At 51.0% G+C, this 12,888-nt stretch overlaps 1 protein-coding gene across 2 annotated transcripts in view; it reads right to left on the bottom strand.

Moving 5' to 3' along the window:
• The window catches only part of HADHA (hydroxyacyl-CoA dehydrogenase trifunctional multienzyme complex subunit alpha), a 55,078-nt gene extending 42,202 nt beyond the window's left edge, over positions 1-12,876 (bottom strand). Inside the window, exons 1-3 of one of the 2 annotated variants that reach the window (XM_068143041.1) lie at positions 12,766-12,876; positions 1,928-1,969; positions 1,746-1,816 (exon numbers count right to left, since the gene is read on the bottom strand). In XM_068143041.1, coding sequence (XP_067999142.1) covers positions 1,746-1,816; positions 1,928-1,969; positions 12,766-12,853 — 201 coding nt within the window. In that variant the 5' untranslated portion in view covers positions 12,854-12,876. Of the gene's footprint in view, positions 1-1,745; positions 1,817-1,927; positions 1,970-8,090; positions 8,235-12,765 lie in introns of those variants that run through there. The other variant, XM_068143042.1, reaches the window with a different exon arrangement.
• Positions 12,877-12,888: the final 12 nt, after the last annotated feature.

The raw sequence follows: 12,888 nt of genomic DNA, 5'->3' as shown, positions 1-12,888 counted from the left end.
AATCATCAGAAAACTAGCACAGAAGATGGCACAGACAACAAAAAGCCAAAGCCAGTGCTAGGTCTGACTGGGGCAGCTCTACAGCCTTTCAAGATTTGCCTTTTGGGACAAAAGCCCAACAGACCATCCAGGACTTCACCCAACAGCCAGATCATTGCATGGCAAAATTGTAAAGGCTCTGGGATGCTCAAATTGAGCCCAGGTGTGGCCATTTGAGGCTGTGCCTTTAAGAAAGGGACAGTGCTGGGACACTCTGGCTGAATGTTTTGTAAACAAAAGACAGGTCTAAACGAATTTCATTGGTAGATTGGTAGAATGTAACTTTAAGTTTTGAGTTCAGTTGGAATTTTTTTCTCAGTTCGTTCCTTTCCTTCTCCCTTCCAGCTTGGCTGCTTCTGGGCTCCTAGCCAGAGTGACCTTGGATAACAGATAAGCAACTAATCCTACTAATAGGCCTACTAAGATTCTGCTTTCTTAATAACTGCCTTTTTCTCTCTTTCTAACCCTCTTTGGGGAAAAAAGGAGGGAGGGGGAGAGAGTGGGGTACAGGGGGGGAACCCTCCTCTGTCCAGAGGAGGGAATTTCATTCCTGTATTCTTGGTTTTTTACTTTGCTGTATATTTCTGTATATACATTGTAAATACTGTATATATTGTGTACATATCTTGCATTTTCCACATTGCTTGTAAAATATAGCATTCCTTCCGCTTCTCCGGCTGAGTTAGCTGTGGGTTTTTTTCCCCCCTTTGTAGGGGAGAGAAAGCTGGGCCTTCTCTCTCAACCCACCACACCAGGTTTGCTACAGAACTTAGTTCAGTCTATGTCAAAAAACCCTGAGAGAAATGTGAAGTTCATGGAATCATGGAGCTGTTTAGGTTGGTGGAGACCTTTAAGATCATCAAGTCCAACCATTAATCCACCAATGCCAGATCACCACTAAACCCTGTGCCTCAGCACCACATCTCCACTGCTTTTAAAACCCTCAGGGGATGGGGACTCCACTGGCCTGGGCAGCCTCTTCCAGGCCTTGACAACCCTTTCGGGGAAGAATTGCTCCTCATGTCCAAGCTAAAGCTCCCTTGGTCCAACATGAGGCCATTTCCTTTCATCCTGTCACTTGTTACCTGGAAGAAGGGACTGACCCTCAAGTAGCTCCAACCTTGTTTCAGGGAGTTGTGGAGAGTGAGAAGGTCTCCCCTCAGCTGCCTTTTCTCCAGGCTAACCAACTCCAGTTCCCTCAGCTGCTCCTCACAAGACTTGTGCTCTAGACCCTTCACCAGCTTCATGGCCCTTCTCTGGACATACTCCAGCACCTCATTGTCCTTCTTGGAGTGAGGGGCTCAAGACTGGTGATGAAACCCTGTAGTAGATCATCAAATAATCTGTTGTTAAGAATTTTTGCCTTCATCTCACTGACAGTGAGTTTGTGACCTCAAAACCAGACTTTAAGAGCTTCTAAACTGTTTTTTTGCCCCCCTATACAACAGAGACCCTCCTTAACTGCGTTGAATCCAACAGCTTAGCAAGATCTAGCAGTACCCTGTGCCAGTGAGGGACAAGTTAAGTGAGCAGACACAAAATATTTCCACAGGGCACTTTCAGGCATCTCATTAACTGCCCCAAACACTTGTTTTCCTAATTCTGCTTTGTTCACAACTTGGAAAGGCTGCAGGTTAGGGAAGTCCTTAGTCTTCTCCAGATGGCTACTTCTCCTGCCACTTCCACCTATTAACCTAAGAGAGTACCTTGGAATTTGGTGTGTTGAAGCAGATGACAGCAACATCCCCTTTGACATCATAGGTAACGTGGGTTCTGTCTGGAAGCAGAGAGAAGTCTGTCAGTGGATTTTTAAGAACATGAATCACAGAAGGGCTTAGGTTGGAAAGGACCTTGGAGGTGAAGTTGCATAGAAGAGCTTTACACTTACTTTGAAGGGCAGTGGAGGTGGAGATGTTACGGCAAGCATAACCTGAAGGAAAGATGGAACAGATGTTAAAGGGATTCTCTGTAGTCTCATATTAACTCTCCTTCAGCAACACATCCTCCCACCTTCCCTCATCTGCTGAGTACTGCATTTGGGAACATCCTGAGTATGAGCCAGTTCCTTCTCTTGGCTCGACCTGTGCCACCTCCACAGTTTAGCAGAGCCACACAAATGAACTGCAGAATCATTTAGGTTGGCAAAGACCTTCCAGATCATTGAGTCCAACTGCCAGCCCAGCAGTGCCAGCTCACCACTTAAACCATCACCCTCACCACCATCTCCACACAGCTGCTCAATCCCTCCACCATGGGGACTCTATCACTGTCCTGGGCAGCCTGTTCCAGGCCTTGACAACACTTTTGGGCACGAAATTGTTCTTCACGTCCAACCTAAATCTCCCCTGGAACAAATTGAGGCCATTTCCTCTTGTCCTGTTTCTTGTTCCTTGGAAGAAGAGACTGACCCCCACCTGCCTCCTTTCAGGGAGTTGTAGAGAGCCAGGTCTACCCTCAGCCTCCTTTTCTCCAAGCTCCTTTGTCTTGTTGCTGGGCACCACTGGAAAGGATCTGGTGCCATCTTCTAGCCCCTCACCCTTTAGATACTGCTGAGCATTGAGAGGATCACCCCAAGGGCTGCTCTTCTCCAGGCTAAACAGCCCCAGGTCTCTCAGGCTTCCCTTCTCCCAGAGATGCTCCAGTGCCCTCAGCATCTGCATAGCTTGTGCTGGACTCTCATCAGTAGTTCCTTGAACTGGGAAGCCCAGAACTGGATCAAATACTGTATATGTGGCCTCCCTAGAACAGAGTAGAGAGGGAGGAGCTTCCAATACCAGTGAAACAGAGCAAAGAATCAAGGCCTCCTTCTCTAAGAGCTGACAAGAGCAGCAGCTCTAGGCTGTTTTTTCTCCACAACTCAGTGCTTCCTCGTGTGCTACACCAGAGACTGTGCTGCACACTGGAGACTTTTGAGACTGCAAATTAACTTCTCTGCAAACCCAACATAACCACCTCAAGAACATCACTGCAAAACCATGCTTTTGGGCCACACTACATATGGCTTCAGAAATCCCTGGCTGTGCATTGGGTGAGCAACAGAAGAGCTCACAAAATGCTTATTCTCACCTCCTCCTGTCAAAAATATCCTTTATGTGTTTCTACTAATCATATGTAGAAGCACCTGGACAAACTTGTTTTGTTACAAAGCCCCCATAAAACTCAGACCATGGTGTGAACAAGTTCTGTCCACAAGTGAAATGAGACTTTTCTGACTCATATGAGGAATTACACATGGCCTGATGATCCCTCAGGACATGAATCAATCTCAGCTCCTCTCAAGTGACCCTGATCTTGACCAAGAGGATCCATATTGGACATCACAGAATCATAGAATCAATAAGGTTGGAAAAGACCTCAAAGATCATCAAGTCCAACCTATCACCCAACACCTCATGACTAACTAAACCATGGCTCCAGGTGCCACATCCAATCCCCTCTTGAACACCTCCAGCGATGGTGACTCTACCACCTCCCTGGACAGCACATTCCAATGGCCAACAACTCTCTCTGTGAAGAACTTTCTCTTCATCTCAAGCCTAAACTTCCCCTGGTGCAGCTTGAGACTGTGTCCTCTTGTTCTGGTGCTGATTGCCTGGGAGAAGAGACCAACCCCCTCCTAGCTACAACCTCCCTTCAGGGAGTTGTAGACAGCAATAAGGTCACCCCTGAGCCTCCTCTTCTCCAGGCTAAGCAACCCCAGCTCTGTGGCCGGTTGACGTTGCCCCCTTAAGAAAGAGAATATGGTGGACGGAAGTTGGTAAACGGAAGGAATAGTCTAAACTAATTTCATTGGTGAAGTGGGAGGAAGCACTTTTCGGAACTGGGAGTGAACTGGACATTTCCACGACTTTTCTATCAGTCTTGCTTCCGCCTTTCTACGGTGCGGCTGCTCTCTGTCCCTGTGCTGGGCTTTCTGCCAAGGCTCCGGCCTTGAGAGAAAAACTGATAAGGCCTGTATTAACTCCTTTGCAATTAACACAAAACTGCTTTTAACTTCTTTCTTTCGCTCTCTCTCTCTTCTAACCTAATCTGGGGAAAGGGGGGAAAGAGGGGAAAGAGGAGGTGGGGAACCCCCCTCTCTGCCGAGAGGGGTTCACTCTCATTTCTGTGTTACTCTGTTGTATATCTTTGTATATATTGTAGATATTGTAAATTTGTAAATATCTCCCTGCAAACCCTACATCGCTTTGTAAATATAGCTCCACTGCTTTGCTAATTCAGCTTGCGAGTTTTTTTTTCCTTTCCCTTCAATTTTTTTTCCCTTTTACTTTACAAGGGGGAAGGGAGGAGGCTTCTCGGCCTTACCTTCCACCCACCACAAGCTCCCTCAGCCTCTCCTCATAGGGCTGTGCTCCAAACCCCTCCCCAGCTTTGTTGCCCTTCTCTGGACACCTTCCAGCAACTCAACATCCTTCCTAAACTGAGGGGCCCAGAACTGGACACAGGACTCAAGGTGTGGCCTAACCAGTGCTGAATACAGGGGCAGAATGACCTCCCTGCTCCTGCTGGCCACACTGTTCCTGATGCAGGCCAGGATGCCATTGGCCCTCTTGGCTGCCTGGGCACACTGCAGGCTCATTTTCAGCCTGCCATCGACCAGTACCCCCAGGTCCCGCTCTTCCTGGCTGCTCTCCAGCCACTCTGACCCCAGCCTGTAGCATTGCATGGGGTTGTTGTGGTCAATGTGTAGAACCTGGCACTTGGATGTGTTAAATCTCATGCCCTTGGACCCTGCCCATCTGTCCAGCCTGGCAAGGTCTCTCTGCAGAGCTCTCCTACCCTCTAACAGATCAACTCCTGCCCCCAGCTCGGTGTCACCTGCAAATTTACTGATAATGGATTCAATCCCCTCATCCAGATCACCAATAAAGATATTGAACAGGATGGGGCTCAGCACTGAATCCCTGTCAAAGCTGCATTACATCTGAAATCTACTAAAAGTGTGACTTCTTCAGCATCATCCCACAGACTGGTTTGGGCGGGAAGAGTCCTTTCAAGGCCATCTAGCTAAACCCCTTGCAGTCAGCAGGGACACCTTCAACTACAGCAGGTTGCTCAGACCCTCATCCAACCTGACTCGGAATGATTCCAAGGATGAGGCATTTACCACCTCTCTGGGCAACCTGGATCAGCATCTCATCACCCTCAGTGTGAATAATTTCTTCCTTCTATCTAGTCTGGATCTCCACTCGTTTAGTTTAAAACCATCACCCCTTGTCCTGTCACAACAGGCCCTGATAAAAAGTCTGCCCTCATCTTTCTTATTTGCTCCTTTAAGCACTGAAAGGCCACAAGAAGGTCTCCCTAGAATCTTCTCTTCTCCAGGCTGAACAAACCCAACTGCCTCAGCCTGTCCTCACAGCTGAGGGGTTTCAGCCTTCGGAGCATTTTTATGACCTCACCTGGACCCACTCCAACAGGTGCAATATTCTCCTGTGCTGAGGACAGGAAGGACATGGAGCTGATGGAGAGGGCCCAGAGGAGGGACACAAAAATGATCACAGGGTTCTGCTATGAGGACAGGCTGAGGGAGCTGGGGTTGTTCAGCCTGGAGAAGAGGAGGCTCTGGGGAGACCTGTGGTGAGAGGTTGGACTTGATGATCTTTGAGGTCTCTTCCAACCTTGGTGATACTGTGACCTAATAGCAGCCTTCCAGTACCCGAAGGGGTCCTACAGGAAGGATGGGGAGAGACTGTTTACAAAGGCCTGCAATGGCAAGACAAGGGGAAATGGCTTCAAACTAAAGAAGGGCAGATTTAGATTGGAAATCAGGAAGAGGTTCTTCACTATGAGGGTGGTGGAACACTGGAACAGGTTGCCCAGGGAGGTGGTTGAGGGTCCTTTCCTGGAGATATTCAAGGTGAGGCTTGACAAGGTCCTGGGCAGCCTGACCTAGTTGGGGATGTCCCCAGTGACTGTGGGGAGGTCAGACTGGATGACCTTTGGAGGTCTCTTCCAACCTGGACCATTCTATGACCCCAGAGCTGGACAGGACAACAGGAACAGAGCCAGTGATGCCAGGGAGGTTTAACACTCAGTGCTGGTAAAACATTCAGGAGGGAAACATTCCCACTCCCAGCAGAAAGTGCAGGGAGAACAAACTCAAAGCCTCAGCCTGCACCTGACCAACAGGTGCTGCCCCTCCACACTGCCCTGGGACACGGGCTCGGTGCTGTGTGCTGCACTTTGGCCCTCTCTCCACGCTGTCTCTGGCACTGGAGGGAGGGGCTGACCTTTGTGCTCCATTCCCCGAGCTCAGGACTGTAGTGTGACACTGTGGGGATGGAAATTCAGTGTCAGGCTGGGCTGTCAAGCAGGTTCATATGTGCCTCTGTGTGTGTCATGTGCCCACATTCCCAGCTTGTAAACACATAGTGAACTGTTTCCCACTACTAAGCTACTTTCAAGTAATTTTCTATTAGGACAAGACCCAGATTGTTGGGGACAACATTACTTCCCTCAACTTCTTGTGTGCTGAATTCAGGGTGTGCTGAAATGAAGCACCAGTGTTCATTTCCCAGCGCTGTCTGACAGTTTCTCTGCTGACAGATGCTCCCCAGCAGAGTAAGAAGCACTTTTGCAGCACTATTTTAACCCAGTAACAGCCCCACAGCTTTAAAAAGGCGGCAAGGATTGAACCATCCTAACAAACTCATCTGCTTTGATCCTGTTTTGCTGCACATGGCAGGAAGGAGAATGACACCAAACAAATCTCAGCTTCAAGGCAAGTGATAATGTTTTCCTCCCACACTCTCCACTAGGCATCTGCCATGGCTGGGAGGTGGGAAGGGAAGCAGAACATCACTCCTCAGTGCTTACCCACTACATAGTAAAAGCTGGCAATACAAACAACCTCCATTAGAAACAAGAAGGGGATGATTGATGAATTTTTCTGTCTTTCTATGGTCAGCCTTGCCTGCCTTTTTCACATCAGTTCCTCCAACAGAATGGGATCACAGAACCCCAGAGAGAAACAAGGGGCATATAGGATTAATCCCAGCATGCTGGAGGTTGGAAGGGACCTCTGGGAATGATTTTGTAAGCCCCCCCCGATAAAGCAGGGTCACCCACAGCAGGTTGCCCCACAATCAGAATATCCAGGCAGGTTTGGAATCTCCCTAGAGAAAGAGACTCCACAACCTCTCTGGGCACCTTAGTCCAGTGCTCTCTCCACAGGGAAGAAGTTCATCCTTATTTTTAGGTGGAGTCTCCTGGGTTTCAGTTTGTGCCTGGAAAGGCACCACTAAAAAGGGTTTGGCTCCATCCTTTTTCCCTTCACCCTTTAGCTAGTAATGAGCACTGAGAAGATTCCCTCTCAGTCTGCTCTTCACCAGGCTAAACAGCCCCAGGCCTCTCAGCATTCCCTCCTCAGAGAGATGCTCCAGTTCCCTCAATCTTTTTAGCCTCTGCCAGACTCTCTTCAGTAGTTCCCTTGAATTCCCTGAAACCTTGAATTCCACTTTGCTTTTTAGTTCTAGCAAAAGAAAAGATATCAAGTAGGAACCAAAATACAATCAAGGTCACCAAAATCTACATTTTACTACAAACTCTTTTGAAACAATTCTGTCACTGAAGTAACTGCTGCTCAATACTGGAGCAAGGCCTCCTTAACCTGGCATGTCTCATTTTAGAGCCCAGAATGCTTGTGGAAAACTCATCTAAAAGCACATTTGCTTGGTCACATCTCCTTTAGCTGTTGACTCATTCAGCACTGGGATGGCAACTTGCCAAGATGGGAGCCAGAAAAAAATCCTCCTTCAGATGCTGAAGGAAGCCAGATGTGAGCTTCCACCATTTCACTGGCATTCCTTCTGGAATTAAAAGCCTCTGATTATTGATGCCATCCCACCACTTCACTCATTCCAATTAAAAGCCTGTCTAGAGAGGGAACACCAACACTTCAAGCAGTTACTCTCAGGACTTAGATGAGAACCTGGAGAATGGGAAACATCCCTTTCACACAGCCCAGCCAGGAGCTGTTTCTTCCTACTTTCTCTTTTCTCTGCTACTTCCTCAGCTGCATCCCTGTCCACCACTTCCCCTTTTCTTACCCCGATGTGACTTGCCACTGGAAGTGGGAACAGCCTCCATGGGTGGTTCTGGAGAAAAGCCTTCTTTCAGTGCTGGACCAAGCCAAACACCAGCAGAGTGAACAAGCTGAAGCTCAGGAGGACTGCTCAGCCTCTGCCTCTGAGTTGATAGCACAGAGCTGGGAAACTCTGGCCAAACTGAGCTTTCCTATCCCCTCTGAGAACCTGCTAGCACATGGCATGTGGCTCAGCAGGTACAGCCAGCTCAGGCTCACCCTGCCTTCTTCTGTCTGCTTTTGCATGCCCTTCAGCCTGCCCTGGAGAGGTTTGCAACCTCTTTGACAAACTTTGTTAGGGCAGAACACCACTACTAAAGTGAGTGACAGCGTCCTCACAGCAGCCCCAGGGTTGTTTGTGATGAATCCCAGAATCTCAGCATGGTGGGGGTTGGAAAGGACATCTAGTCCACCCCCCTGCTAAAGCAGGGCCACCCACAGCACCTGGCAATGTCCATGCACATTTGAAAACTCTGCTGAACAGCCCATGGCTCCAGCACCCTCATAGGAAAAAGCTTCTCCTCATGTTCAGATGGAACCTGCTGGGTTCCAGTTTGTGTCCATTGCCCCTTGTACAGTCACTATGAGCCATTGAAGAGTCTGGTCCCATTCTCTCACCCCTGTGCTTTAGCTATTGATGAGCATTGAGAAGATCCCCTCTCAGGCTGCTCTTCTCCAGGCTAAACAGCCCCAGATTTCTCACCTTCTCCTCAAAGAGATGCTCCAATCCCCTCAGCATCTTTGTAGCCTCTGCTGGGCTATCTCCAGTAGTCCCTTGTCACTCTTGAACTGGGGAGTCCAAATCTGGGCTCAGGACTCCAGATGTGACCTCACTAGGGCAGAATAGAGGGGTAGATGAACCTGTTTTGACTTGCTGGCCACAGTCTTCTGAATGCACCCCAGGAGACTACTGGCCTCCTTGGCCACAGCTGGCTCATGGGCAACTTCTTGTCTACCAGCACCCTAGATCCTTCTCTGTACAGCTGTTGTCCAGCAAGTCAACCCCTAATCTGCACTGGTGCAGGAGGTTATTCCTCCCCAGGTGCAGGACCCTTGTTGAACATCTTGAGGTTTGCCCCTCCAGATTATCCAGGTCTTGCTGAGTGGCAGCACAGCCTCATACTGTGTCAGCCACTCCTCCCAGTTTGGTATCATCAGAGTATTGCCAGTTATAACCAATGACAGCCTGAGCACTGACTTCAGTGAGTTACCACAGCTCTACTTGTTCTCAGCTGCAGCACACTGCTCCTGGAGCAGCCAGCTCACGTACAAACTTGCTTCAACACCACAGGTAAGACAGGTTTTAGATTTAAAATGCGGATGGATTTCAGGCCAATGTGTAATGGGTTGGGGCAAACCCCCTCCCCACCACAGGGCAGAAACAACGACTCAGACAACGGGATTGCAAAACTGATGGAAAGTTTAAATAGAAAAACAATTTAAAAACAAACACCAATGAAAGCTTTACAGAGAACCACAAGCACCGTGACAAAGAGAGAGATCCCAGAACATACCCAAGAACATCCCATCCCCACCTGGGGGTACACCCAAATCCCCCAGGGCTCTTTCCTCCCCCCCAACCCAGCCTTGGGCCTGGGCAGGCCCAAGGGAGGTGGCTCACGCCATTTTACCTAGGCTGCAGCTGGGGACGAAAGAGAAAGCGAAGACCCCGCATGGGCATTTTATAGGGGAGCAGGGCATTATGGGATGGAATACCTGCCTGTGACCACCCCCTGGGCTGGGCCCACCCATAGGGACCTCCCAGGTGTGTTCTGTGCAGTGGCATCCGGGCCGGCACCCAGCCTAAACCACCACACGCCACCCCTTATTCAATACCATAATCCCTGCACCCAGAACATATCATCAAACTAGAACTCTTCCGATGACATGTCTAGCAACAGTCCAGGTCTTCATCTGGGTGTCCTTCCACACAGTCTCTCATTCATGCTCAAGTACCAGTCCATTCCAGTTCTTCTTCCTCATATGATGGAACCTCCCAGCGACACAGTCATTCTCCTGCAGTGTGAATTCCTTGTGGACTCGTTGGGACATCCTGGTCACCTGGCAATACCTCACAACTTCTCAGCCGAGCCTTTGTTTGCTTTTACAGTTAATCAGCGTCTTTTTCCACCCCTGGGGCAAGCCGGTCGGAGCAACGACCGCTTTTCTCCATCCCTCCAGGGAGCCTCAGCCGACCGCTTCCAGCTGCGGTCCAAAACTACACAAAGGCACATCGCCGGCACATCACAGGCACATCACCCCCCCCCCCCCGGGGGGTTCGCGTACCGAGGCATCACCGCATCCGGTTCATAGCCTTCCCCCAGCAGAGGGGCGGCTGCAGCACAACTCGCTGAGAAGAGAAGAGGCGGAGCCAGGTGCTTGGTGCCATTCTCGGAGCATGTCCGAAAACACCAGGGAAAGTTTTACAGCTGCCGCCGCCGCTTGAACGCAGCCCGGCTCAGCGGTGCCGCCGCCGCTTGAACGCAGCCGGCCCGGCCCCCGCCGTCTCTGTCGCCGCGATGCAGAGTCCAAGTCGCCTCCACCCCCTCGGGTTTCGGAAGCCGTCGCTTGCCCGCTCGCCGCGGGAGGCCATCCCCCGCAGCGGCCGCGGGCCGACCCTGCTCTGCTTGCCGCTGCCCCCTCCTCCGCTCCGCTCCCTGCCGCTCGTCGCTCCACAGAGGACAAGGAGGAGAAGGCAGGTCTCACCTTCTTAGGCTAGTTGAGCATTTTTAAGCCACCCCGGGCAGAAAGTCACAGAAAGAGCCACCCCTCGCTGTTCCCAAGCAACACGAGGGACTTCTGTGCTATCAGCACGCACCAGGAGTCCTTCTGCAGTCCACAGGAGAGTTCACACAGTCACCCTGGCAACAAAACTTGAGCCCCCAACTTGCAAACCCAAACCAACACCCAGAACTAAATTTAAACTCTCCATCTTTTGCAATCGATCTGCAGAGTGGGCACAGCAGCCAGCCCCACGTTGGGCGCCAAAAATAAAATTGTAGTGGTTTGAGCCTTAGCTGAGAGTTAAAAGCTCAAATGGGAAAAGGCTGAGAATCTCTTCCCCACTCCCCCCCCACCTCCTCCCTTCAAACAGGGAGAGGAGGAAAAAAAAGGGGTAAGGAGCAAATCCACTAAGCAACAATCTGGAGTCAGCTTGGAAGTAGAGAGGCAAATAATTTTTTTCTTCAAATTATATATATATAACAATAACAGGGAAAAACAAGGTTCACAAGGGCAAGGAACACGAATGGATAGGAGTGGGACAGATAAAAAAATAATACAAAAGCAGTCTTTCTCTGAGGAGGTGCAGAGGCAGCAGGGAAAAGGATCAGGTCCGGCCACGTGGCTGAGGAGCAGGAAGGGCAGCTGCAGTAGCTCTCATCCAGCAGAGGCAGGAGCCAAAAAGGAGATCCAACTGCTATGATGTCCTGCTTTTTATACCCTAGCTGGGCAGGGAGGGGGAAGTGGAACAGACTCAGCTTTCCCAGGGGGGAAACGCCCTTCAGGGAGTGTAAAGTACCCGCAAGCCCTCCACCCTGATTTCTTCTTTTGTTTTCAGAAAGAGGCGTTAACCCACCACACAATGTCAATACCAGATCATGAGACCAATCAAAGTGTAGCAATAAGAACTGGTTTCCAACACCTCTGAGCCTTCCCAAGGGTACCTGGTGATTCCTTGCTTTAGTAGCTCTGCAAGGAGGCATCATAAGCCAGCACTGCCAACAGGCAGGAGGGTGTCAAGGTCCTGCCCGGGTCAGCAGATCACAAAGGAACATCAATCAATCAAAATAAAGATAGATGGTCAGGCACCTGAAAATGATAACATTCCTGGGGATGTTCTCCCCACCCATATGAGGGGAGAGGGATGCCCACTTCCCCTGTGTGTCCTCTGTTAAGACATCCAAGGACAGCAGGACATCCCCTGCCAGGCATGGCAAAAGACACTGGGAATATACACACGTGTAAGGACACAAGCACACTCTTTCTTCGTGGATCAGCTCAACAGAATCCTGCCTGGAGGGTCTGCCGCAGGACCCTCCGCCCCACCCCGAGCCATACACGGACTCCCAAAATGAGTGCAAGGACACAGGGGCCGTGGTCAGACACACGAACGGCAGCCTGCCTTGGGGACTGGTGTAGGAGCATCTCCCCCGTGGCGCACATACCCCCCTACACCCCATGGCCCCCGAGAACACGGAGGAACGGACCCCTTGCTAAGAGGCGATGACGGATACGACAGTGCCCTTGCACGGTTCCTCGGCCGCGGGACATCATCCTGGCGTGGGACACTAGCAGACGGCGCAGGGACCCCTCCGCGCCGGCAGCCCCCATTCCGCAGCTCCCCTACCCCGAAACTCCCTTCGCCTCATAGCTTCCTCCTGATCCCACGGCTCCCCTCCACCCCATATCATCCTCTCCCCTGTTCCTCAGAGACCCTCCCCCGCTAACGCCCTGTTCTTCTCAGCGCCGACCCCCGAGGGCATACCGCCCGGCGACCTATTTCTCGGTGCCCCAGTGCCACCCTCACTTAGTCACACGGAGACACGCTCACACCAAGGTCCGACCCCACCCCACCCTGAGGTCCGCGCCCGCCTCCTCCCCCGCCGCAGGAGGCAGCGTCCCCCAAGGCGGCAGCTCACCCGCGGGCGGTGGGCGGTGGGACGCGCTATACTTGGCGGCGACCGTGAAGCGCCCGAGACTGCCGATAGCGCGCACTGCGGCCGCCATCTTTGCTGCGCGCGAGGTCGAATGAGGGAGAGGCC

This window comes from Melanerpes formicivorus, unplaced genomic scaffold, assembly GCF_026170545.1.
Source record: "Melanerpes formicivorus ecotype bairdi unplaced genomic scaffold, bMelFor1.0.p_v2 SCAF_9, whole genome shotgun sequence".
In the NCBI taxonomy this organism is placed as follows: domain Eukaryota; kingdom Metazoa; phylum Chordata; class Aves; order Piciformes; family Picidae; genus Melanerpes; species Melanerpes formicivorus.
This window is presented reverse-complemented; position numbering and strand designations above follow the sequence as displayed.